This window comes from Photinus pyralis, unplaced genomic scaffold (assembly GCF_008802855.1).
Source record: "Photinus pyralis isolate 1611_PpyrPB1 unplaced genomic scaffold, Ppyr1.3 Ppyr1.4_LG8, whole genome shotgun sequence".
NCBI classification, from domain to species: Eukaryota; Metazoa; Arthropoda; class Insecta; order Coleoptera; family Lampyridae; genus Photinus; species Photinus pyralis.
This window is the reverse complement of record NW_022170819.1, coordinates 12,782,896-12,810,749: the sequence shown is the minus strand read 5'-3', so window position 1 is coordinate 12,810,749 and position 27,854 is coordinate 12,782,896. Positions and strand designations below refer to the sequence as shown.

Below are 27,854 nucleotides of genomic sequence, written 5' to 3'. Positions count from 1 at the left end.
AAATAAGCTTAAACCAGAAGTTTTTAACAATAAATTGACATTTTAAATTTCTACTTTATCGGCATAGAGGACTTGATTTTTTCAATAGAATTATAATGTCGCAAAAATCTCGCGAAAAGGATTTGAATTTATATAAATTGGATTTAACTAATCCGTGCAAAAAATAGAATACATCTGTTACGTGCGTGAACAGTATTTGCTTGATTCGCGCGAGATGCGTCGCTCGTGCGCGTTGCGCACTCGCGCCGCCAAACTTCGCGCTCATCTTCAAAATAACTGTTCCCGCACTAACAATGTAAATAACTATTTCAGACTCTACCTATCGCGACTCATTCCAATTGCAGTTATCCTTCAACCGTGCACCAGAATGTTCTTCAAATGTAAGAGACCTAGGCAAGGTACGGCAATTAACGTAATACTAGCTACCTAATTTGGTTTATATAAAGGGATTCTCACGTACAATGTTTCTATGTAGGTACCTAAATTTTTAAATGGACCACATTAAAGAAACTTTAGATCGCATTTTATAGGGAACTCAATAACAGCTACTGACCAATGTTACTCGAAATTTGGAAATTAAATATTTATTTTATTGTAATCTGAGAATACAAATGCGCACACAAAAGGTATACCTGCCTAATAAATGAAGCGTTATTCAATATCAAAACGAAAAATTAGATAAGTTTACCACTGTAATCTAAAATGCCCCTGTGGCTCAAGTTGGTTTAAACTACCCCCCAACGTATTGTAAATTGTAATAATTGCCCATCAACATTTTTCCTTCCTTTTGGATTTCAGTAATAATAATTATAATATATGCTTACAGGAAAACTTGCTTGCATTCGTCATAAATTACAATGGAAATATTACAAAAAAAAACTTCCTCAAAGGTATAGAATGAATTATTTAAAAGAAGCGTTTTGACTCTTAACTCTTATAAATACAGAACATTGCACAAAAACAAAAGATAGTGATAACTCAGTTAAAACTTTTCATCAAAGTAAGAGCATCAACAATCAGTTTAATTGAATGCAAACCCACACTATTGTTTACCATATATAAAAAATTAAAGCAATTATCACAAAAAAAACAAATAAAATTAAATGTTCAATTCTTCGCCTATACAAAGCTCAATTAGTTAATAATATCCTTCATTGTATACTGTCACGAGATTAGGCCGTATAGTTGCCAATTAGGTGCAGTATTGTATATTTAATAATATTGAGAGTTGCTACTTTATTGCTTATTATACTCTTCGTAGAGGTCCAGAGATCGGAGCTTTGTCATATTTCTATTATTGCACTATTTTTGGTATTATCACGAATTGTACAAATGAGACTTATTGTAACGTAAATTCAATTGCATCGTTTATTTATAACAATTAGTCAACAGTCTCAAAATGGATTAATTTATAACAGTAATTACGATATATTATTCACAATTTATATTGAAACAAGAACGCATCGAAGTAAGAATTGAACTCGAACGCAATTAGATTTGCTTATATAGTAAAGTCGAATGTTCCTGAGCGGTCGCGAACATTCGAGAATACAATTTCTCGAAAAGATTACGTCACATCCGCTTTCGTACTGTATCGAGGATGCCTAATCTTTCATGGCGCCTCGATGTTTGTGGAATTTTTTGGAATGTTCGCTACACTATCTTGTATATTAAGTAAAATTAGCTCGTACACTGAAATTAGTAAAATTATTCACAATTTTTTGGAGGTCCGTATCAGATTTTGCCAAAGTACCTACTTATATTGTGAGTGTCCCTAAGCCTAAATGCGATGACCTTTATTTAACTACGTACCTACTACCTAAAAGTTTTTAAGTATTTAATATCGTAGGCTTCGATCATAGGCGTTATAGTTTTACAGTTTGTTAGTGTTCCCAGCTGTCTATAGGATCCTACCACCTTATATACGCACGCACCATTCTCTAATTTAAGGGTTTAGATTGTTATAAATCTACTTTTTTTGGATAAGTGTAGGTACACTTAAATTTCAAATTCGTTACAGGCGAAAATTTTCGTCCGGTTAGCTGGACAGAGATAGTAAAGAAAAGGATACCTATAACGGCGTGGATTCCACACTACACCCTTGCAGCCCTTTTTCAGGACATCCTCGCCGGGTTTACAGTGGGTTTGGCGGAAATACCTCAAGCAATTGCAAATGCTATGATAGCAGGTGAAAAAACAGCACTGCAATAACCCAAACGTGGAATAACTTCACTTTGTAGGAGTTCCTCCGCAATACGGTTTATACTCGGGAATTTTAGACTCAATAGTGTATGTAATTTTTGGAACATGTAAAGATATCAATATTGGACCGACGACTGTAATGGCGTTAATGGTGCAACCTCACGTTGAGAAGTTGGGTCCCGACATGGCAGTGCTCATAACGTTTTTATCGGGTGCCATTATTTTCGTAATCGGTCTGCTACATTTAGGTAAACGATGTTAAAAAATCGTATTTCAATACGGCGTGTTTTAGGTTTTTTAATTGAATTCTTTTCTTTCCCCGTTGTTGCGGGATTTGTAACGGCCGCAGCTATACAAATCGGTTCTTCGCAAATAAAAAATTTGCTGGGAATACCTGGAAAGGCCAACGAATTCCTGGAAACTTGGATAACTGTTTCCGAAAACATCGCGCAAATAAGCTGCTGGGATTCGTTATTGGGGATATCCACTATTGCCACTTTAATACTACTAAAGGTATATCTGCACAACATAACAATTAAATATCATGAGGAATTTTAGCGAGTGGGGCACTATGGAGGTCGACGCAATCGTCCAGAATTATCAACCACCAAAAATATCTTAAGAAAAGTGTTATGGCTATGCTCCATTGCACGTAATGCTCTCGTTGCCATTATTGGAACGTTAATTGCATGGATCTTATACACGAATGGAATGCAACCTTTTAAATTAACAGGTACGTATAGCTAATTTATTTTTTGGAAGAAGACTGTATTATTGTCACCCTCAGGTAAAATTGACAAAGGGTTACCCACGCTCCAATTACCACCATTCAGCACGGTTTTTAATAACCAAACTTACTCATTTGTGGATATGATTAAACAATACGAAAGCAGTGTTGCATTTGTGCCACTAATTGCCGTTTTAGAGCATATGGCTATTGCCAAATCTTTTGGTATGCTCCTCATACGAGGTTTTCATGGATAAATTACACATTTTTAGCAAAAGGAAAGACAGTTGACGCGACTCAAGAAATGATAGCCTTGGGCTTATGCAATCTCTCAGGATCTCTCATAAGGTCAATGCCGGTAACTGGATCTTTCAATCGCTCGGCCATCAATAAGGCTTCGGGAGTTCAAACTACTTTAGCGGGTGTTATGGTTACTATAATGGTACTATTTGCCCTTGTTTTTCTAACCACTTCATTTTCTTTTATACCCAAAGCGACATTGGCCGCTATGTTAATATACGCAGTTGCTCACGTTGTAGATTATAAAGCCATCATTACACTATGGAGAACTAAGAGTAATTGTTTTACATGGTTCGCTTTACGAATAGCTATAAACTTTTCTTTAGAGATGGATCTAATACCTTTCGTCATTACACTAGTGGCATCCCTTATAATTGGATTGGAATATGGAATTTTAATTGGAATTGGTAGCAACATCATTTTTCTGCTCTATTCCAGCGCGCGACCATCAATTGAGATTGAAAGAGAGAAGTTTCCACAAGGCGACGTATTTGTAGTAACGCCGTGTAGAAGTCTCCAATTTCCATCGGCCGAATATCTGAGGGAGAAGGTGATACAAGACTGTTACGATCCCAAAGTAACGGTCGTACTCAATGGAAAACACATAAATAATGTTGATGCAACAGTGGCGAAAAACTTTAAAGTTCTTGCCGACGATCTGATACTGCGAGAGCAAAGTATTATATTTTGGAACTTTAAAATGAACGTCAAAAATATCTGTAAAGGCGTAGATCAAAAGTTGGTGGACCTTTTTACGGACGGTAACCTACAAGACATTATCGAAGAGTACGTTGCCAAATTTGTCTAGTTAATAATTATTATATTCATTTTTTTTTGCAGTGTTTCCAAACGGAGGAGTACCTACAACATTGGCCAACTTTAATTAGATTCACCTTAGTTGTGGATTTTATTGAACCTTTACGTACTATATACTTTGACTATAACCGTTGAGTGAAAAATTAAGTTATTCAATGCTGTAACTGTTTATACCTATATTAATACTTAATAAAAAATGTAATGTGTTTTTGTCGTTAACTGTCGGGGTATTTGCCCTTTTTTCTTAAACCTATATTATTTTATTTTGCCTTTATTTTTGAGTATGGGTAGGGTTTCAGCCAAGGCTGCTCTGCCAACCCAACCCACTATACAAATATCCATGTCCGAACCAGGGACGGGTCGGCTATATAACTTTATATTATAACTTCTATAAGCACTTTAATTACTTACATTATATTACAAAAACGAAACACATTAAAAGAAAACAATAATTATTTACGTACCAAGTGTATTAGTTTGATGTTAATGTTCTTTTCGAGGGTGACAAGATTGCAAGTCTGAGAACCTTGCCCGGAGGGCTTGTAAATGGCCCGAGTAATGCCAGAGGTGGATGCCTAGCTTTTATTTTTCACCCCTGTCGCACTAAAAATCGACTTTAATTTCAATATTTTTAACAATGGATTTTTAAGCGCAGAGTATTTTTGCCCAAAACGCGAATGTGGATATCCACTGAGCGAAAAGTATTGTTTAAATTTAACAAATCAATTTGTTTAGGCCACATTTATTTATCGTTACCTACCGTTTTTAACTGTTAAGATCGTTTATTAAACAATAAGATAGACATTCTTTAATATATAGAAAATCATATAGTATCTGTCTGTATTTTAGATATTAATATACTGGCATAGTATTAAACAAATCACCTTTAGGATTACCGCTTACAAGTCTAAAATGACATGATACTTTCTAACAATAAAGAATGCTGAACTTATTACTTTACACTTATAAAGTAGGTACTGTATACAAAGTTGAGGTGTGGACATCTTGTCTTTTCATTCAAGCATACTGTGTAGTTACCTCATTGAATTAGTCATTAATTAGTGCGGCTACAGGGTTGATATTATAAAACAGTAAAGTGCATTGTGAATGTGATTTTCATTTGTTTCCCGAAATCCAACAAATCACATTATGTGGTGCTTCAATTTTACGTTAGAAATATGGACTACGAGATGGACTAATATAGAATCTAGCGAAAATTATTGAGGCGGTGCGCGGGTTTAGCGCAATTTTCCGAAGTGTTTGTAGGTAAGTGAGTCCCATATTAGCCATATTAGTTTCTAAAGTAGTGTAGTATAGTACTCTTTTGCATTAATTGCTTAATAATAATAATAATGATGGTACCTATGACATCATTCCTACCAGAAAACACAAAATGAGCATAGCTTTAGCCATAATAATACCGTATAATACACAATGCCAAGCTATAGCCATACTAGGAACTCGTTTGCTATATATTGTTTTAATTTTTTACTTTTTGGTTTGCCAAAAAAATTTGAAGTTTTTGGGTGTTTTACTTGGGAAATAAATTTTGTTTTTGGTAATTAATGTTGTCTTGGTATTGAAAATTACATCCTCATTTTATTTTTAGAATTTGGAAAAAAACACAATGGATGAAACCCATAGAATTTTATTAAAAGATCGCGTACCGAATTGAGCATCCCTTTTCGAAGTTGAGTCGATTAAATTTAATGGAGTGAATTTCACAATTGGTTGCGCGTTGATACTTCTAGACCCAAAGGATGACGGTGAATTACCTGTATAGTTGGGATTGTAAAGTATATTTTCTACAGAAGATAAAGGTGTGTTTTTATTTTGTAATGTTATTACTAATATAGGTACTATACATCCTGATAGGTGTGGTTATATATTGAACACGTTCACACACACATTTGGTTGCTGGTGGGCAATATGTGTTAAATATGTTTAAAGTAAAATAAATGATTATTTTTCTTTTTATTATTAGTAAAATTAACAAGTAGTTAAGTAGTTTATTAACGCAGTTACGGATTTTTAGCACATTTAAGATTATCTACAGGATTTTTTTTAAATAAACAGTTATTGATTTGGATTCTTTGTTGTTAATATTAGTTAATTTACATCCCGTTTAATCCTATCAAATAGTTATTGAAAGTTAATAAATATTTTGTACCCATCAAGTGCATAATTCTTAAATCACTTTGTCATTAGTAAAGAAATTGTGGTAAGCATCATTTATACCGGAATTAATACAAAACGTTTCTTAATAATAAAATACCATTAGATCTAGGTATATTATCAACGTATTCCATTATCATTATTAAACAAAATTTAATACCAATTTTGCCTTCTTTAATAGCTAGTAAATATCAAATTTATAGTTATTATACCACATTACTATCAAACAGTTTGAGGCTTAGGGTATAACAATTATATGTTAACAGTTAAAGAATAGCATTATCTTCAAACAAATATGTAGGATTAATTTCAATCATTTATTGCTTATGGTAAAAATACTATTTCTAGGTGTTAAGATATCTTTATTCACCATAATTGAGTAAACCATTTCGTAACAAAAACATTTTATTTGTTTGTTGACATTTGAACTTTATATTTGTTAACTCAAAATAAAATTTGTTTACTGTAACCAAACTTTTTTCTCAGTGTANCTAACCACTTCATTTTCTTTTATACCCAAAGCGACATTGGCCGCTATGTTAATATACGCAGTTGCTCACGTTGTAGATTATAAAGCCATCATTACACTATGGAGAACTAAGAGTAATTGTTTTACATGGTTCGCTTTACGAATAGCTATAAACTTTTCTTTAGAGATGGATCTAATACCTTTCGTCATTACACTAGTGGCATCCCTTATAATTGGATTGGAATATGGAATTTTAATTGGAATTGGTAGCAACATCATTTTTCTGCTCTATTCCAGCGCGCGACCATCAATTGAGATTGAAAGAGAGAAGTTTCCACAAGGCGACGTATTTGTAGTAACGCCGTGTAGAAGTCTCCAATTTCCATCGGCCGAATATCTGAGGGAGAAGGTGATACAAGACTGTTACGATCCCAAAGTAACGGTCGTACTCAATGGAAAACACATAAATAATGTTGATGCAACAGTGGCGAAAAACTTTAAAGTTCTTGCCGACGATCTGATACTGCGAGAGCAAAGTATTATATTTTGGAACTTTAAAATGAACGTCAAAAATATCTGTAAAGGCGTAGATCAAAAGTTGGTGGACCTTTTTACGGACGGTAACCTACAAGACATTATCGAAGAGTACGTTGCCAAATTTGTCTAGTTAATAATTATTATATTCATTTTTTTTTGCAGTGTTTCCAAACGGAGGAGTACCTACAACATTGGCCAACTTTAATTAGATTCACCTTAGTTGTGGATTTTATTGAACCTTTACGTACTATATACTTTGACTATAACCGTTGAGTGAAAAATTAAGTTATTCAATGCTGTAACTGTTTATACCTATATTAATACTTAATAAAAAATGTAATGTGTTTTTGTCGTTAACTGTCGGGGTATTTGCCCTTTTTTCTTAAACCTATATTATTTTATTTTGCCTTTATTTTTGAGTATGGGTAGGGTTTCAGCCAAGGCTGCTCTGCCAACCCAACCCACTATACAAATATCCATGTCCGAACCAGGGACGGGTCGGCTATATAACTTTATATTATAACTTCTATAAGCACTTTAATTACTTACATTATATTACAAAAACGAAACACATTAAAAGAAAACAATAATTATTTACGTACCAAGTGTATTAGTTTGATGTTAATGTTCTTTTCGAGGGTGACAAGATTGCAAGTCTGAGAACCTTGCCCGGAGGGCTTGTAAATGGCCCGAGTAATGCCAGAGGTGGATGCCTAGCTTTTATTTTTCACCCCTGTCGCACTAAAAATCGACTTTAATTTCAATATTTTTAACAATGGATTTTTAAGCGCAGAGTATTTTTGCCCAAAACGCGAATGTGGATATCTGCTGATATTTATGTAGATTGCGCAACATTTGGCCCTAATACAGTCTGAAAAAGTCAAAGTGCATTTATTGCCACTGAAATTCAAACGCCTTTATGAGACTTACAATGAAAATATAAAAATAGCGGTAATGTCGTGAATGCCACGGTCTTGGCTTAGTTTCAGGAACTGACACGGTTCACTCAAAAATAATAGGTAATTACTAACTTAAATTTCATTATTTTAGTCAGAAAAGTATACTGCAAATGGTCTAGGATGGACTGCAGCTTAGATTTATCTGTCGGTAAATAATATATCATCGGGGACCTCCTTTCTATACACGGTGTCCATTTTTCGAGTGCCACTATGAGGATCTCACTTATCTTAAGAGATAGAAAGTTGGTTAAATGGGGGCAAAGTTGCAAATTTCCGTGCGGAATAAGAATCTGAAAAGAAATTTGAAATATCTTCAATACTTTTGAAGATATCACAAAAAAACGAAAATTTCTGATTTTCGTTTTTAATTTTTTTATGATAAACTAGTCGTAGTAGACATTTCTAATCTAAGCACATTATTCGGACACTTTTTAATGGAGATTTCAAATATGGCATCCTGTTTTTAATTACGTTCAAGATGACGAAGAAACACGTGGCAACTTTAGTTTTTCTTATGGGCGCCATATTGAATTTTGACATTTTGGGATTACGTCTTTTTAGCGCATTTTTGCAAATTTATTTGTAAAAAGTAGCTTTTAATCTCACTTTGGCTGGCTGGCTGGCTGGCTGCAAATGTGGGCGTGTAGAAAAACTCTTGTAGAAAGGCAACGGGTGTACGTGTATCTACAAGGCCGTGAAATTTGTCAACCTTAGGGACATGGCTACATGATGTGGGGTTGGCGACATCTGGGCGTCATCCTCGAGTGTAGTATACTAACGTGAAGGTTTTTCAGTTTTTTCCTATCTTCTACTACAGTTTTGGTCCGATTCTTTTCAAATTGGTGTCGTCGGAAAGATGTTGTAAACGCGCACAACTCCTGCGTGGCGGAATTTTGTTTTTTGTCCTAGGGGCGAAATTAACGACCTTTTGCGAGGCACGCGCGCGCGTCTTCGAGAAGTAGTCAACTTCGGGCGCCTTTTACTTTCCGTTGCGAACTCACGCGGTTTAACGTTTCGTAAATCTCGAATCGCTGTCTCTCTTTCTCGTGTCGCCAATAGAAGCGAATTGCGGGTGAACGGGACGTCGGAAGTGGCTACCGTCAAAGGGAATGTGGTAGCCCCCGACCTGATTTTAACTTTAAAAGCGAATTGCGGGTGCACGCGGAAAGTGGGAAACGGTTAGTGAATGTAGTAGCCTTCGACAAGATCTGTTATTGATGGTTGAGTCGAAAGTGGCTAATAGAATACTGATCTGCCACACAAAAATGCGCTGAAGTCCCTTCGATCTCAAACGAGGACGTTGATAATTTTTTCTCTTTAGAACGATATATCACACATAGTGGTTCAGTATCACATTTTTCCTAAAAATACAATTTTTCATTTTTTGAGAAGAGTGCTTTGGAAAAACAAAACTTTCTTTTGTTGTCAACAAAAGTTTGACAGTTTGATCCATCTGTCTGGTTGCAGCGTTGTCAGAGAAGTAGAAATTCGATTTTCATCTCAACCGCTTGCAAAATTGCCTGCTCATAATCACCATATTGCTGTCTACATCTTTTAAAAGAACCATATTCGCTCAAGTTTTTATGCAGCAAAGAAAAATACCTCAAACTAGGTTGTTGCCCCTCTGGATAACGCTGCAAGTATGTTGCAGCAGTCATGTGGGCATTTCGATGAGAAGTGTAGTAAATTTGGATCATACCTATCTCTTTGATCTGCACTTGAAAAAGGCATTTTCGCAATACAACTAGCATAAACCTAAATGACACTACATGAAATAAGTCAACCTTTTGTTCACAACAAAAGAACGTTTTGTTTTTCCAAAGCACTCTTCTCAAAAAATTAAAAATTGTATTTTTAGGAAAAATGTTTTACTGAACCACCATGTGTGATATATCGTTGTAAAGAGAAAAAAAGACGTAATCTCAAAATGTGAAAATTCAAAATGGCGCCCATAAGAAAAACTAAAGTTGCCACGTGTTTCTCCGTCATCTGGAGAGTTATTAAAAACAGGATGCCATATTTGAAATCTCCATTAAAAACTGTCCGAATAATGTGTTAATTAGACATGTCTACTACGATTAGTTTATTATAAAAAAAATAAAAACGAAAATCAGAAATTTTTGTTTTTTTGAGATATCTTCAAAACTATTGAAGATATCTTCAAAACTATTGAAGATATTTGAAATGTCTTTTCAGATTCTTATTCAGCACGAAAATTGGCAACTTTGCCCCCATTTAACCAACTTTCTCTCTGTCTATCTGTTTTGTGAATGTACCTATATATTTGCAAGTGAACTGCTTCGTTGTAATTGGGAAATTCCTGTAATGAAGCATGGAAATAAATAATAATAATAATAAAAGATAAGTGAGATCCCCATAGGGGCACTCGAAAAATGGACACCGTGTATAGCCAAATTGCTTCTTGTTGGAGGCGGAGATTCCTTCAAAACCATAAAATGGAATAGAAATCAAGAACAAACATCGCAAGGAAAGTTTATACCAGAGCGTCAAAGCGGAGGCTTCCAACGAACAAAGTCATTAAGATGCGGAGTTCCGGGATAGGACCGTGTCAATGTAGAGCGAAAGGTCAACGTTTCGCTCACTTTTGTAAGAGGCTTCATCGGGACAAGAAACGAAAATAACAATAAAATAAGTTAAAAAATGTCTCTGATGATTTCAGCGCATTTTTAATGTGACAGATCAGTAGCCTTTAGGCCGTACGTACGCTTCGGTCGATTCAAAATCCATCAAGCGAATCGAATTAATTATAAATTGTCGATACAAAGTGATTCCCTGCATCTATTCTTTAGATACACTATGCTCCTGATAATATGTAACATTGGGCTCTCTTCTTAATAAAAGTTAAAAGTTTGAATCGTCTGAACAGCAACCGAAAACCGAATCAAGCCAGTTTTGTTTGTCCTTTTATTCTGTTATAAAAAAAGATTTTTCAAGAATCATGTTTCCTATGTACTTATATGTACACGTTTTGTACCTATAGGTCCTTTAATGTAATTCCTATCTTTTTATTGTACCTATCTAATTGGAATTTGCTTATCTATAAATACATAAAATAAGTCCCGTGCTGGTTGCTCTATACAGAGAAAAACACAAACCATCCATACATCCATAAGTGCAATGTTATGGTTTTTTTTACTTTTGTGCAGTATGTATGAATAACAGAAAATCAGGCAAAATGTTAATTTATATATGAAGCTTGTACTATGCTTCTACAGAGTTGTACACACTAAAAGGTATTTTAATCTTTTTATTAATAATCAGGAAAGAAGAAAAATGTATCTTAAAAAGTATTTTACAGAGCCATAAGTAAGCTTCTGTAGTCATTTTTTAAGCTTTGTGAAAGTCTAGGTAAACAGGTAGCAAATATAATGGAGTAAATGGGAATGGGTCGTTGTTTTTTTAAGAAAGGTGAGAATTTTTGGTAATATGGTGAAAAGGTGATAAAAATAACATTTTTGTGAGGAATTTGTATGTAGGTATATTATAAATTATATATAAATAATAAAAGCTAGATACTAACTATAAAACTATAAAAAAGAAACATGATCGTCATACAGAAATAAGTAGGTATGTACAATTATCCATAAAATTAGTTCGTCATAAACATATTCCATAAGTAAATCTAATTTTCGGCATCGTCGCGAATCAACCAATTCCGGCAATAAATATAACATTGGAAGTAAAACTCTTGCAGCTTTGTCACCATTTGGTCGGGCCAAAATTTGTCATCCCTAAAATGCTAGTGTGCAAAATACCTTGAATTTCGTAGTAACAGTTTATGACACAATAATCAATTACCTAATTTGAGTTTACAGGCCTCTAGTGGTTCGTTAATATCGCTACTATTCAATGAACTTTTCAATATCTGAGGTATCGCCAACTGAACCATCTGGTGAATACGCCAAAAATGGTTTCTCGTCATCTATATCCGCATCTCTTCACTTTCAGTTGGTACATTTCCTCAAATTAGTCCATATGCTGAGTGTATATTTGTATTGAATATTATATAGTGGCAACTGTTTTAGAAGTGCATGTTGTTTTACGCAATTTGCATACTTTTATATTCCCAAGATTTGAGGCAGTCAATCTTCTCTTCCGTTCCACTTTCCATAAATCACTTTTGGAGTGATTTACAGTGCCATTCTCAATTTCCAAACATTTTTATTTGATATCCTTCTTCACACATACCTAAATCAGGTAGGTAGGTATAATGTCATCAATCTTGGTCAGCAGCAGCAAATAATTTCCCTTGGAAATTCCCTAAAAAGAAACATTATTCGACACAATTCTGTATAGATTTTAATATACCTACAGACTGTTTCACCCAAACCGTTACCTAAAAGCATTGATTATACACATCAATGTTAAAAGCATTGTATCTAACAAATATACAATGCTAAAAGTATTCAGACTTCCAATAGTACCTACTTTAAATTTGAAAATTTGCATGCCAACATAAGTACCTAGTTTTTGATGATCTATCGAAATATAATATTATCATACCTAATCGTTTCACTTTCGGTTTACCACTGAATAACGAAATCAAATTCACACAAAGGTTTTACCGAATGTCGATAGCAACTTTCTTATTTTAAATAGAACACCCTGTACCTACTTTATCGCATTTTCGAAATCTACATCGTTTTATACCACATTTTCCTGTATCCATCATCAAATATGTTTTCAAATTATTCAAGATTTTTTAAAATGTTTGACTGCTTTTCTTTTGAGTCCTGTACCTAAGACTCTGTTAACTTGAATTTTGGTCAATTTTAATGTCAAACCAAACCTTAAAAAGTTGATTTTTGCAAATGAAACTTGCTTCATTTTTTAACTTTCAAATGTCGAAAAAATTCTACATTGATTTATTATTATATTTCCTATACCTATTGTTATGCTTTTGGTTTTATTTAAGATTTTCTAAAATTGTGACCGTTATATCATATTTATATTAATTTTAAAATTTTCTTAGGAGGCCTTGAAATAAATGCGTTAGTAGATGTCATTGTACCATTCTTGGACACATTACCTAGGGACAGAGCTGGGCAGAATACTTTCAAAAAGTATTTGAATACTAAATAGTAAATACTTTACACAAATCAAAGGTCAAAAAGTATTCAAATACTTGTCACTCAACTACATTAAAAATTTAAAATAGTATACTAGATAAAAAATCAAGTTATACTTTGTATGGGGTTAGCTTTTTTTATATTTCTATTGTTATATACAAATACAAGGGGAGTAAAAGCGTATTATTATTATTATATTATTATATAGGGTACCTACCAGGACCTTTCTTATTCCAGTTATATCCTTAAGAATACGTGTACCAGTTTTCAAAGCGATCGTACGTCGTGCACATGATACATACGCCTTTCTGAATTTAATGTTAATCCTAGCGATTTTGGAACAGATCCATTTTTGACCATCCGTTTGTCCGTGTGCATGATAGTTTGTTTAGAAACGTGCGATCGCTTTGAAAATTGGTACACATGGTCTTAAGGATATAAGAAAGGTCCCTATTGTTTTTAAGTTACGTAGACTATCGAGTTCGGTATTCAGATTTTTATATTTGATTTTGTGACAATGGAAACTTTCCCTAAACATTTCTAAATTGTTCTCAAATATTTGAATAACTTAAAAGTACTGCCTATATTTGAGGCCGGAAAAAAAATTGTCTGAGATCGACCGGGAAAACATTTTCTTATAGAATGTGGCCTGTAGAATCCATAATTTCAAACAGTTCCAAGATTAGGCTACTAGTTCAAAAGTTACAGCCCTTTGAATTTTTTTTCGAAATTGGTTTCTAGTCTATAACTTTTGATTGAGAAGTCTGATCGAAAAAGTACAAATTGATTTGGATTCTACGCACCAAAATTAATAAGAAAAAGTGTTTTCCCGAGAAATTTTGGTGCAGTCGATTTTTGGTAAAAAAGGAAGGTTAATAACTGCCCTTTTTTGAGCCCCGAAAAAAAAATCTCTCAGATCACCCGGAAAAAAGATTTACTTATAGAATGTGGCCTGTAGAATCCATAATTTCAAACAGTTCCAAGATTGGGCTACTAGTTCAAAAGTTACAGCCCTTTGAATTTTCTTTCGAAATTGGTTTCTAGTCTATAACTTTTGATTGAGAAGTCTGATCGAAAAAGTACGAATTGATTTGGATTCTACGCACCCAAATTAATAAGAAAAAGTGTTTTCCCGAGAAAATTTGGTGTAGTCGATTTTTGGTAAAAAAGGAAGGTTATACACTGCCTTTTTTGAGCCCCGAAAAAAAATTGTCTCAGATCGACCGGGAAAATAAATTTTCTTATAGAATGTGGCCTGTAGAATCTATAATTTCAAACAGATCCAAGATTGGGCTACTAGTTCAAAAGTTACAGCCCTTTGAATTTTTTTTCGAAATTGGTTTCTAGTCTATAACTTTTGATTGAGAAGTCTGATCGAAAAAGTACGAATTGATTTGGATTCTACGCACCCAAATTAATAAGAAAAAGTGTTTTCCCGAGAAATTTTGGTGTAGTCGATTTTTGGTAAAAAAGGAAGGTTATACACTGCCTTTTTTGAGCCCCGAAAAAAAAATTGTCTCAGATCGACCCGGAAAAAAAATTTTCTTATAGAATGTGGCCTGTAGAATCCATAATTTCAAACAGTTCCAAGATTGGGCTACTAGTTCAAAAGTTACAGCCCTTTGAATTTTTTTTCGAAATTGGTTTCTAGTCTGAGAAGTCTGATCGAAAAAGTACGAATTGATTTGGATTCTACGCACCCAAATTAATAAGAAAAAGTGTTTTCCCGAGAAATTTTGGTGTAGTCGATTTTTGGTAAAAAAGGAAGGTTATACACTGCCTTTTTTGAGCCCCGAAAAAAAAATTGTCTCAGATCGACCCGGAAAAAAAATTTTCTTATAGAATGTGGCCTGTAGAATCCATAATTTCAAACAGTTCCAAGATTGGGCTACTAGTTCAAAAGTTACAGCCCTTTGAATTTTCTTTCGAAATTGGTTTCTAGTCTATAACTTTTGATTGAGAAGTCTGATCGAAAAAGTACGAATTGATTTGGATTCTACGCACCCAAATTAATAAGAAAAAGTGTTTTCCCGAGAAATTTTGGTGTAGTCTAATTTTGGTAAAAAACGGAAGCCTATAGCTATATGCAATTCAGCAGAAATAGTATATCAATTATTGATACATAAACAAAGCCGTTGTAGGAACGAAAATATACGTAGGTATAATTGGCTAGGTATGTATGAAACTTCTTGTTTTGTGTAAGTAGCTACATTACTTTTTCCGGGCTGAAAGCTTGTACTAGATTATTTTGTATTGATAAGAAAAAAAATGTTAAGTAATTTTAAGATTTCTTTATCGACCGTCTGCGCGCGAGGTAATATAAGTATTGTTTTAATTTGTTTTTGCCTCGAAATAAATTTTTATTTGAATCCATTGTGCGACCGGGTATGAGTTCTCATGTCGGATGTTCCCCCGAATTATTAAATTAAGTCAATGTTGTGATTTTTCTTTATAGTAGATGCAGGAAGTGTATGAGGAGAAAATCTTACAAAACATTTTATATACCTAGTCCTCTAAAATAAAACACTAAGAAACATTTTATTAATTTATCTAACAAATGTCTATACTCTTCAAAGTCTAGCTTGACACAATTTATGCCATACTGTATCCGATTTTCAGTAAAATTGGAATGTTGGTGGTATTAACAGCAAATAGTTACAAATTAAAATAGCAACCAAAATCTGTTTAAACCATATTCTACATCTTTGAGTTGAACACTTAATACTGTAAAAAGTACACTAACAATTAACATGTTTTCACCAATAATAAAAGCTTAACAATTATAACTGTACATATGACTATACACTTTTATATACAAACAACATTAAGGAAATTAGGATTTGCCGGAAATTGGAGGAGCTGCCTTGGAATCTCCACTTTGTTCCTTCTCCAACTGCTTTCCAAGATATTCCCAATTATGAACCATCAATTTCTGAACCGCTAACAGTGCTTCGTAACGAACATTTGGATCTTCGTGGGCCAACAACTGCATCACTAACTGTTTACCACCTAACTGCTCGATTACACTAAACAAAGGCAATCTCAGTAAAACTAGCTTAGAACTTTGATTCTTACTGTTTTCCGCGGGGATAGTGACGAACATATTCGCCTATATCAAAACTGGCAACGCTCAACACCAACGCATCCTTGCTAGTTTCGAGAAGGTGAACAAGAATGCGCAGCAGCTCGTAGTTTTTCTCGTTCAAACGCTGAGCGTTCTCGCGCCAAAATTTACTTTTATGTACGGGAGACCACTCTAAACGTCCAGATTTCACCTGAAACACATCGATTTATATGTGTACTCGAAGAATCGGCCGTCTCACTTCGGTTGCGTATTCATCAAACGAGCTCAGGTCCTGTACAGACGATTGTAATTTCTCGGTCAAAAACTCCACGTCGCTAGACACATCTTCGTCATCGTACTTGCGCTGCTCCAGAATTGTCAACTGCTTCAAAACCTACAGCACATGTAAATCACCAGCTGAGAGGCTAACAACACGTTACTATCAAAGACTATTAAGTATAAAGAGATTGTTCTGGTAGTAGGTGATTGTGATTTCCTCTTTTTAGCATGAACATAGGGTCGTTGATAAGTTCATATGGTTTCATGCACATGCGCACACACAGAAACGCTTGTTATTTTTGTTTTGTAAATTTTCTTGGATGAGTCTTGGCAACATAGCATTTGGTGTAATCTCAAACGCACTGTATAAATCTGCATTTGTTAGTACTGAACTGTGTCACCGCGAAAATCCTAGCGGCGGGTTTCCTAACTAATAACCTTTGTCTATAGTGTTGAATCTCTTTATATTGAATATTCTTTGCTCCTACCAACCTTACATTGTACCATGGCGATGCAATGTTCCTTCGACACTTGGCTATCCTCCGGCTTTTCAATTAGATTGCGAAAGACCGCCAGAATAATTCGAGTAACCTTTTCCTTTACGGAATCGCTGAGTATATCGGCGAGGAACGGAATGACGTTAAATTTGTTCATCTTCTCCGCGAGCAGCGGATTGAAGGTGAGCACCCACAAGCAGAAGATAAGTTGGTACTGTACTTGGAAGTTTACTCGTCCCGAAAGAACGGAGAGTAACGTCGAGATGCCGTCGACGGACACAAACGCAAAGCGATACTCGTCAATGCGAAGCATCATTTGTAAACAGCGCCCCACCGATTGAATGTACTCGTTGTTCTAGATGGTAGAAAGATGGGCGATTAGTTGTGGTGTGATCGGAATGAAACGAAGAAGTAAATTGTTTGGTCAGTAAATAGCTTACAATTCACTTCTTGTTTAGGAAGTTGTACGGTTTTTGCTTAAAATGATTCTGTTAGCTTAGGTAAATTTCGGGATAAAGAAACAATGCGCTAGAGTCGCTAAAGCTAGCGCCAATAATGTGAGGAATATATTTAAAGTCAAGCATTTTAATTAGTTCAGTTGCTTTAGATGGCGCTTGCTGAAGAAACAAAACATCTGAATGTCAACAAAAAAAAACAAAATGGAGGTGCTTGGGAAAATTACCTCCCACCACCTGAAAAGAAATATTAAAATGTGTATACACCAGAAGTTCAAGTCTATAATCCAACCAAATTTTGCTTCAAGGTGGTAGGAGTCAACTTGCGAACACCTTGACAGTCGAGGGGTTTATTACAAATTCCATAATGACACTACGTTAACCAAAAGTGGCGGGCCAACGGCCTGGTACTTTTGGATCGCAGAGAATTGTAGAGAGCTGCATTTTTGGTATGTTGTTAGGGAATGTCTGAGTAGCGTAATTCCAAGTTTGCAACAAAAAAAACCAATCACAGTGTCACAAGAAAAATTACTTTCAATTGCGCGAAAGTTGCCCAAAACTTAAAAATTTGCCTTTTTTGGAAAAAATGGGCATTTTTCAAATCTATCAGACCCATAGAGCTGCTCTTGGGCTTACAACGTAACTAATTTGATCTACTTTAGAAATGATTATGGAATGTTTTTACCAAAAATGCCCAATTTAGGAAATAAAGGCCAAAAACCAAAAAACCCTTGGTTGGTTTTTTGGTTGCCAACTTGGATTTACACTACTCAGAGATTCCCTAACAACATACCAAAAAAATGCCGCTGTCTGCAATTTTTTGCGACTTGAAGCTCTTTTATGGTACAGTACCACTAGCCAGCTACAGAGCTTATAGTGCAATGTTTCTTTAATCGGAAATTTAAGATGCTAAGGTAACGGAGTCGCTTAACATTACATATACAACCATACTCTTCTTGTTTAACAAATTCGCTGCGACACTAGTTGTTGACTGGCAGCACTGGCAGCAGCTGGTGTTTAATAACAGTCCACCCTCTAGAAACCTGGTGCGACTATACGATTAAGTTTTATTAATTGGGCAGAAAAAAGAGGTATCACATCATAGTATTGCACAAAGAACAAAAAAGGTCTTAGAATTTCTCCACCAAAAAATTTTCCTCTGAGTGAAGTGCTCGTTTTTAAATACCGAATTCGGACTTCCCTTCAAATCAGGATTTCCATTGCAGAAGGCCAGCAGCGAATCTGTTAAACTTTTTTCATTTTCAACAAAAATCACCCTCCGAAGGTTGCTACCGCATGCAAACACTTAAAAACCGTAATGTTATGTGCCTGGTAAAATTTTACAGTCCTAGATATGTATAAATTAATGAACCTTATAATTAATTCTACCGTTAAATGATAACTAGAAGGCCGCTGATCGTCAATGCTGAAAGACACCTCGGTGTACGTTTCTGAAGGTGCTTCTTCGCCATATACCTTTGAATTAGCTTGCGCTTCCTTTAGAAGTTTAAACTAAAATAGTGACAACACCTCATGAATAAGAATTTTACACCCACACCAAGGAAGCCAGTATGTGCCGCCCTTAATTAGTTTGTACTGTTAGACGCGGCGTGAGTACGTAGTCATTTACATATTGGTTAATAAAACATTGAGAAGACACTTAAAACGTAGATACATTTATAATTAGCTTAACTATACATAATCTAAGTTACATACTGCGACCGGCAACAACATCACTGATTTTCATGTCTTTTTTTTACTGAAACAAAAGTGAGGGAAATATCAGGTCATCATCATAAAAACCTACTTTAGCTCCACAGGCGAGCTTTAAAAGTGCAACACCATGTAAATTACTCAACTTTTGTATTGGCCAAATACAAAAAGGCACGCTAGGATGTAATAAAGATAGAGTATTTTGGGTACAATTTTGTTGGCAATTATCTTTGGTTTCGTATGACGTAAATGTAGTGATGTATCAAAAATGGTATCGACTCTCAAACGAAGCATTAAAAAAAATTATCGTACCTGCTACAGCTACTAATAATAATTTGCATTGAAATATACAAAGCATAAACAAGAAAGAGCAAGAAAATCAGACAAGGACAAGAGTTACTAAGCGGAGGACAGATGTTATATAGTAGAGTAGTAAAAATGAAGCAGATAGTAGAATGAACAGGAATTCACTTCAGAAAGAAACATAAAAGTAAACAGATTATGAAATGACAACAATTACAGTAAGGTACGGTTGTAAATACGGAGGAAACAGTAGAAACAAAAGAAAAATACTGAGAAGGTTTAAACAATTTGGTACAAAAGTCAAAAAGAAGTGTCTACTACTAGGAGGTGCAAACTGTACGGTTGAAAAAAAGAAACAAAAACTTACTGGGACTCTATGGGGAAAACCACAAAAACAAAGACGGAAGGAAAATGCGTAGAAAATGAACTATTTGTGATAAACACATTCTTCCAACATAATATGATATGCACACATACACTAGGTAATATGAGTGTATTTAGATACACTACCTAGACACTTTTTATGTAACTGGGCGTGCTCCCAAGCCAATAATTGTATCTGTTGGTAGGTTTACACAATTACCTACTATCATTAGTAGGTACGTCATTAAGAAATAGCCAATAGAAACAAATGTATGGTTTCATTGGTTAGTGACGCACAATAAACTTTTGTTTCCATTGGCCATTTCTTAATGATCTAATAAAATCCACCACGTAACAATAGGCCACAAATTTCAAGTAACTATGAACTAAGGTTAAGATACGTTTTACCTACCCTGATGGTTAAGTAAAAATTTTGTACGTTAGTACTGTTAATAACGAGCGATCAAAAATGAGCGGCAGTTGAGTCGCCTTTGGAAGTTCAAGTTAAGTATGATTTCCCATGTAACCAAAAATTCCAAAGGTGACAACAGTCACTCATTTTTGATCGCATAGTATAATAGGTGATTTTTATTGCGAGAACTTTACAAACACTATAAAAATGAAAATACAGGAAACTCGCAGTCCAGTCCTGTACCACTACTCACAAGATGGCTGTCGCGAAGGTGTCGCCCATGCCATGCCACTACTAAACACAGAAGGACTTTTCGCGAAGTTTCCCCTGCAGTATAGACAGATTTCTGTGCATGTAACAATAATTACGAACGCCGGCCCGTGTGGCGCAGTCAGAGACTTGCTATAACTAGACTGCGCTTAACGTATCTAAGGTGTTGTCGACACAGTATGCAACACACAATGCACCGCGGGGCAAAAATCGCAGAGATGATGTGCAATATAATGAAATAAGCTGTTATTTTAGATGTTCCGTTCTTTAATTATTCTCGTGATTAGCTCGAATTTGTGAACAGATAAATTTCTGTTGAGAATAAACCAATAAACTTAGGTTAACTCGTGCGTATCAACATGTACTCTGTAGATAGAATTTTAAATAATATGCAGATTTCCAACGGATAAAAGTTTAAAGGGCCAATGGATCAGAGCCATTCGAAGAGAAAAATTTACTCCCACCATAGTGCATTTGCGGGGAATGAAGCCTATTTTAGACAGGTACCTACGAAGGTGTTAAACAATAACGCAATACCGAGCGTTTTCGACTTTCCCATTCACTTAAAATAACGTAGAACTATTATTCGACATCCTTTACCAGATAACGGCAGTACCTATTTGCCTATTAGGTATAGACGTAACTAAGTACTTACTGGTACTAAGTATATTTCAGGTTTTGTTACAAGAAAAATAGCTAAAAGTCTGTTAAATGTTCCATATGTGCAGATGCGATATTCGCATCAGAGAGTCATCCAAAGCTTTTAACTAGAAAAAAATCGTGGAGGATTGTTGCACGTATCAAGCGATGAATTAAAAATTTGCCAAATTGCTGAAAATGTGTTCAGGTTTTTCATTCAATCCACACCACACCGCGTTGTAAACAAAATGGTTATCAGCAGTCTAAGAAAAATAAATAACAGTGACAGCCCATTTGGGTTTTTGGATAGGCATATATTGAATTAAAATCCGCTAAATAATCATATCTTACTACTTACATCTTTAGTTTTAAGAGTATATTTTCCCGTGCGTGTTCACCACCAAAATACACATATAAATCGAATTAGGACCAGAGTAAGGCAGTTATATACCAATTTAGTACAAATAAAATACCAATAAATTCGATTAAAACAGTTAACAGTTATATGTTATCTTTTTTTGCTACTAAAATTTAGAATAAACATATGCTAAAGCAAGCTGCAGAACGTACGTCTGCCCCGCGATGAACAGTTGGTTGCCTATCCTATCTTGACAACAGGCGTTTATAGTAAAATGTACGTTACGCGCGGTCTAGTTATAACAAGTCTCTGGGCGCAGTTCAGTTGAAGCTGGACTGCGGTATTAAGGATTCAGGCATGGATAAATGTATAGTGGATTGGGTTGGTGGAGCAGCATTCGCTGAAACCCCGCCCACTCAAAAATAAAGGCATAAATAAACTACTGCCAACTGGTCGCAAGTTGCATCCTCATGACGCATCTTTTGTCTCATATAACCTCCTTGTGTCAATCTTTGCTTCCTATGAGGAATCATAGGTTTCAAGCTCTACAATGCCCACAAAAGTTCATTGCGACGTTTGATCTTATGGCAAGAATTCCATAATTTGCTTGACATTTTTTTTGTATTGTCTGGCATACCGTAATCTGGGGTGGCTTGGGACTCGGTACGCGTCAACTCGCCACCGGACCACTCGCCAATAGGACAACTCGCCAACGCGACAACTCGCCAACGGGACAACTCGCCACTGCGACAACTCGCCAATGAAATATTTTTCCCTGTTTAATGTGATTGTCAAATTTTCTGTTCAAATAATAATTTACAGAAGATGTCGTTATATCAAAATGCAGTAATAGAAACAGGTATAGGCGGTTGGGTCTTCATTCAAATATTGACTACAATTTTTCGATAAACTTTTTTTACAAAATTAGCAGTACTGAGTCGTCCGTTGGCGAGTTGTCGCATTGGCGAGTTGTCGCGTTGGCGAGTTGTCCCATTGGCTAGTCGGTCGGTGGCGAGTGGTCCGGTGGCGAATCGCCCTTGGCGAGTTGACCGTGTCCCCTTGGGACTACGGTACGACTTGGGACAAAATTGAGATAGGTATTTCATAAATGCTCCTATTATCGCCACCTATGACGTAAAAGCGAAATTTCAACTGATCCAGTACACACTAGACACTGTAAAGTATCGGAATCTGTAATATTCAGAAAAGTACATTGGCGGTATTTCATTTCACGAATTGAAAACATAACCCCAAAATATCTCTTGTTTTCCGGTGGTCGAATGCTAAGCACCGTATCTTGGGTAAGTTTATTTTTAAATTTTTTTAACGTGGCGTGCCACGTTCCCGGTAGTATCCTGAGGAAAACACAAGTGTCTGCATGTAAAAATCTTTGAAGTCGGCCCCTCCACATTCTTTGTTATAGAAAAACAACTAGCGACACTAGAAGAAGCTTTGGAAAAGTATGCCAACGGAGAGCTTAGTCTCCGGGAGGCCGCGGCGAATTACGGTATTACGAAATAGACCATTCATCGAAAATTTAGGGGTCAAAATGCGAAATCCTGGAGGGCAAACAGTTTTTAGCGCCAAAGATATTTTATATGGGCTATTACTAAGCGCTAAGTGGCTTATTTTAAGAAATCGTTATTTTTTGTTCAATAAAAACAATATTTTTGTATTTTTTTAAAATATAGTCCTTGTCCCAACTCACCCAGCCATCTCCAGCCTCCAAAAATCTTTTAGGTATGAGAAATCAATGAAAACATTACTTGTCCCTACTGACCCCGCTGGGGGTGACTTGGGACAGCACCTTCCTTTTTAAAAATTTCACAAAGAGTGAAAATGATGGCAAAAATGGAAAAGTCATTCAAAGGGGCATGTCACGAAGATGTTATATTATTTTTTTGACAATTTTTGAGTCTTCCGTGAAAAAGTTACAGCAAAAAAACACAAAAAACTGTCCCATGCCACCCCAGTTTATGGTAGTCACCATCAACACAGCGAGTTATTTGTTTTTTGATATCTTTTCAAACAGCGTCAGAAAAAAATAAAAACGAATATGGTTAATTTCGGTTTTTTTCGAATATCTTCGAAACCGATCAGTTTCCAAATGTTTAAAACATTTTACTAATCCCTAAAATACGCAACTTTTTTCTAATTTAACCAACTGTGTATGTATTATGGTTTCCGATTTCCCTATAGTGTTCATTCTTATCTTGGACACACTGTACTTAATTTCTACTATATGCAATATGTTGTCCTTCTGGACATCTGTGGTTAAAATTTAAAAAATATCTATAAAAAAGAAAGTTGGAATTGCGCAGTTCGCGCATGCGCACATTAATCGTCAAAAAGGATGGACGAACAGACAGAGAAAGTGGTTGCAATCGCGCATCCAACTTTCTTAGAAAATGCGGAAAAAATAGGGTACCTATAATACACGTCTATAAGTATGTTTTTCTATTTCGATGTGGAAACAATACCGAAACCTTACTTGATTGGCTCAGTTTGCGTGCGTTTCTAGACAGAAATGATGCCGAAAGAAATAGAAACGCATTATTTTTTTTATTTTGTTGGGTTGGTACCCCTCGCTTTTTTGCTGTCAACGGTATCCGTCAAATCAAAACTAAACATAACCTGTAAAGTGTAAATAACGTACGAGGAACTTGACCGATTGTATTAATTCCGATTAATTTTGAATATATACTCCAAAGGGTAGAACTTTTTTTATTTTTACTTAGCGTAGTAAAATATGCCAGCAGTACATTCTTGCTTACTTTTTGAACTCCCCTTCTCGGCCAGCCAGTTTTCAAAAATTTTGTACTCCTCGTACTTTACTTTCGATTTTACAGGCAGTAAATTTAACGTCGCTTCATTGGCAATCTCTTGGGTCTCTGATGGGGTACAAGAGACGTGTTTGTCATCCGTATTTATCATAACTGCCGCAAAATTGAATTATGACCAAATAATTAAAAGTTTGAAGTTTGAAAATACAGGAATCAGGTTAGCCAACGTGAAAATAAATGAATTGTGTCTATTACCAACATACACTGAATGATAGTTTAAAATTACCTAACAACGCCTAAAGGCAATATTTATAATTTGTATAATTTATTATTTAAAATAAAAATCGAAATAGAAAAAATAGTATAAAGCACACGTGTCATTTGTCTACTTGTCGCACTCGGCTTTTGCCGCATTCGCCGCTACGCGGCTTATGCGGCAAACTACCTCGTGCGACAATCTTCGTCAAATGACACTTGTACTTTAATATACTATTAATGCACCCGCAATGTTTGAAGGCGCGACGTATACAGTTGTATCATAATATACTACTATAAAGTGTTAAAAATTAGATTAATTAATTAAATTAGAATAAATAAAATGCGAGAATATGGAAATTATGAAAGACCAACATGAACAAGTAATATCAGAAGCCGTAGCTGGCGATGTTTTGCTGAATATCAACCCGTATAGACGGTCTCTGTTGTGCAGGTAACAAAGTATGAAAGTTGCTGTGTAAGTACTGCTACAGAATACTTCATCAAATGTCACCCATTCAATGCAAAACACATTTACCTCCCTTATGCTCAAACTATCACCTTTTTAATAAATAAATTTAGCAAAAAAAGTGGTAGTTCATCGAGAAGACCTTGGAGCGTTTTGGAAAGCCTAAGGTTATAAAAGCCCACTTAATAATATTTCATTTACGCTTTGCAGACACACGCTATAGCTCGGGAGGGCACTTAAGATATAGAAAGCTTTTCAAAGGTAAATGTCCTTTTCCATAAATTGATCAGTACCAGTACTCCCAAAAGGTCATATAATATAACGTACTATTCAAGTGTATAACGGGAAATAAGTTAAAACATGAATATTCTCATAAATAAGAAAGTTGACATGCGCACATCTGATTGGTACAATATGCAATATGCTTCTCTTTATTAGAAGCATCTGTGGTTAAAGTTTCAAAGAAATATGTTCATGTTCATACAATATTGTAAATTTTCCTAAGGAATTATAATATTACTATTATTATTATTAATAAATAAGTTGACACTGCGCAGCTCGCGCATGCGCAAATTAACCGTCACCATGTTTCTTGACTCAGATGCCAAAGCTATAAACTACCAGATGCAAAAAGACCAAACTACTTGAATGTAGGTGTACTTAAGGCCTCCAACATGAGATGGAAAATACACTCAAAACCTGAAAAAGTAATCAAAGTCCTCTGGAAAGCATCTAAGTGTTCTGAAAAGTATCTGATAAAGCCTCCTGCGAATAGTACCCACTAATACTTTGGTGCACACAGACCCCTAATTGCAATGCCATTGCTTGAAAACGCCCTCAAAATTATGCTTAACAAAATTTAGCTAATTAAGCATTCTATTTCAACTCGCATGAAGTTTGTAATAGTATTCCGGCAATAGACTTGCATACTCAATGTGAAGTTGGCAATAACTATTGAACCATAATATAAAACATTCTAAAAATATTGACACACTGCAATCCCTTACTCTACCCTATCTTAACCCTCTACAATGATCATAAAACGTGATCAACCACAACCCATTAAATCCATAAAAGCTCATACTTTAAAGGTAAAATCGATACATTATTATGATTTATGATCATTGTTGGTAGATAATGGGCTCACACTTAGTTTTTCTTTAAATTATATCTTTAGATTTTATGACCTGATTTGCATATTTTTGCATATTTATAGCTTCTGAGTAAATATGCAAATCTATAGCTAGCAAGCTTTGTTTGCATTATACAAATGTAGAAATGAAAGTAATAATATGCAGTGAGACCTAGGACCCTAGCATATAGGTTACCCGCAGAATTTTAAAGATTGTTGACGCCTTGTTTTTTATTGTGGCCTGTTGCTCATATTTTGTATTACCAATAAAATACTAATTAATCTGGACTATTAGCACCTTTTCTGGCAGAGAAATCCAGTGTTCCACATAAAAAAATAATCTGCATTAGTTGCCATAACTTTTGTCAAATACCCTGTATACTCAAAATCAGACCGATCTTGTTCTAAACTCTCAATTGTCGAACTGACACTGACCTGTTACTTCATTTTAAACCGCCACAGAAAGTGTGGAGATGAAAATTCAGAAAGACAGTTGTTGCACAGCTCTGTACAATCACATAGTAAGCGTCAAGCACGATTAAAGCCCTGCCACTATCGTAACGTTACTCTACAAACCTGCACTTTCAGTTGATCTTTCAACCAAGCTAAATAAAAGTTTAAATCTGATCGTTCCATGGGCGTCTGCGCCCAGCACGCGATTTTAGCGATAATTCGTGCCGTCATATTCGTTATGAAACCGTCCTGTCGATTGAGTAGGTTCAGAAACGGCCCCCAGACGCTCTCCTTTGTTCTGGCGGCATACTCGTGGAAGATTTCGACTCGTGTCCGATCCTCCTGCAAGGGACACAGTGAGGGAGGCTACCGAGGGCACATACATACCTGCAGCATGTCGTCAATTAAGATCAGGATGTACTGAAGAGTTTGGTCTTTTGAGACGTGGCCGAGCAGGTTTAAGAACGTACGTGCGCATTGGTTCCGGTCAGTTTTGAGCAGTTTTTCGCGAGCGGCACTGTCCGAAACATCGAACGCAGTTATAAACTTGTGATCTTCTTGCGAAATCATTTGGGACCTGAAACGTGAGCGTTACCGTTGGTACAAGAGGGTAGTACTACTTACTGGTAGTACGACTGCCAGTTCACATGTTGTGTTCGTATATCGGTGGCCTGCTGTTGCAGCACACTGGTGGCTGCTAGCATATCTGAAATAACCAACATTTTGCCTCAAAACCTTCTGAAACGCCCTGGTATGTAATGGTTAGTCATGTGATCTTTTGGTGTTTTGTGAGGAGCTTAAAAATAGAAATTGGGCTCTTTTTCAAATAAACGAAGTGTGGAATTGGCGTATTTGATTTTGTAAAGTTTGAAATTGGCGGTGGATACGAAAATCGCGTATGGGTGAGGCTCTACTTACCAATTTTATCATCGTCCAAAGACGTAATCATCTCCTTAATTTTAGGATTCGCCCCTGCGGGTACTTGCGACGAGGACATTTTCACTTTTACAGCAAAATTGTCGAAATTTAATACGAAAACACGAACCGCTGCTGCTACGGGAATCTCGTGATTTTTCAGATTATCACTGACGCTCACGTGCCTTGTCTACACGCCCATTTGTGTTTGTAGGAGCG

The 27,854-nt window shown here is 35.6% G+C and overlaps 2 protein-coding genes across 3 annotated transcripts; one reads left to right on the top strand and one right to left on the bottom strand.

Annotated features, from left to right (window-relative positions):
- Window positions 1-3,072: 3,072 nt before the first annotated feature.
- LOC116178443 (sodium-independent sulfate anion transporter-like) lies at window positions 3,073-4,037 on the top strand. The gene is made up of 3 exons (XM_031497934.1): window positions 3,073-3,154; window positions 3,202-3,504; window positions 3,556-4,037. The coding sequence occupies exons 1-3, from the start codon at window positions 3,073-3,075 to the stop codon at window positions 4,035-4,037; spliced, it is 867 nt and encodes a 288-aa protein (XP_031353794.1).
- Window positions 4,038-15,794: 11,757 nt separating this feature from the next.
- On the bottom strand, window positions 15,795-27,774 carry LOC116178385 (V-type proton ATPase subunit H). Of its 2 annotated transcripts, XM_031497871.1 has the most exons (9): window positions 27,639-27,774; window positions 27,345-27,426; window positions 27,108-27,297; window positions 26,844-27,062; window positions 18,960-19,082; window positions 17,111-17,470; window positions 16,599-16,733; window positions 16,351-16,550; window positions 15,795-16,301 (listed from the first exon to the last, which is right to left on the bottom strand). In XM_031497871.1, the coding sequence occupies exons 1-9, from the start codon at window positions 27,715-27,717 to the stop codon at window positions 16,109-16,111; spliced, it is 1,581 nt and encodes a 526-aa protein (XP_031353731.1). In that variant the 5' UTR covers window positions 27,718-27,774; the 3' UTR covers window positions 15,795-16,108. The 2 variants fall into 2 exon arrangements, with proteins under 2 accessions (XP_031353731.1, XP_031353732.1); XM_031497872.1 differs by lacking the exon at window positions 18,960-19,082.
- Between the last annotated feature and the right edge of the window lie 80 nt (window positions 27,775-27,854).

Bases quoted from the DNA above. Each gene is read 5' to 3' on its own strand.
- LOC116178443 (XM_031497934.1), top strand. From the start codon at position 3,073: ATGATTAAACAATACGAAAGCAGTGTTGCATTTGTGCCACTAATTGCC. The intron at 3,155-3,201 runs GTATGCTCCTCA...ACACATTTTTAG, and splicing joins GGCTATTGCCAAATCTTTTG to CAAAAGGAAAGACAGTTGAC. The intron at 3,505-3,555 runs GTAATTGTTTTA...ACTTTTCTTTAG, and splicing joins TACACTATGGAGAACTAAGA to AGATGGATCTAATACCTTTC.
- LOC116178385 (XM_031497871.1), bottom strand. From the start codon at position 27,717: ATGTCCTCGTCGCAAGTACCCGCAGGGGCGAATCCTAAAATTAAGGAG. The intron at 27,298-27,344 runs GTAAGTAGTACT...CTCACGTTTCAG, and splicing joins AACTGGCAGTCGTACTACCA to GTCCCAAATGATTTCGCAAG. The intron at 16,551-16,598 runs GTGAGACGGCCG...GATGTGTTTCAG, and splicing joins TTGATGAATACGCAACCGAA to GTGAAATCTGGACGTTTAGA.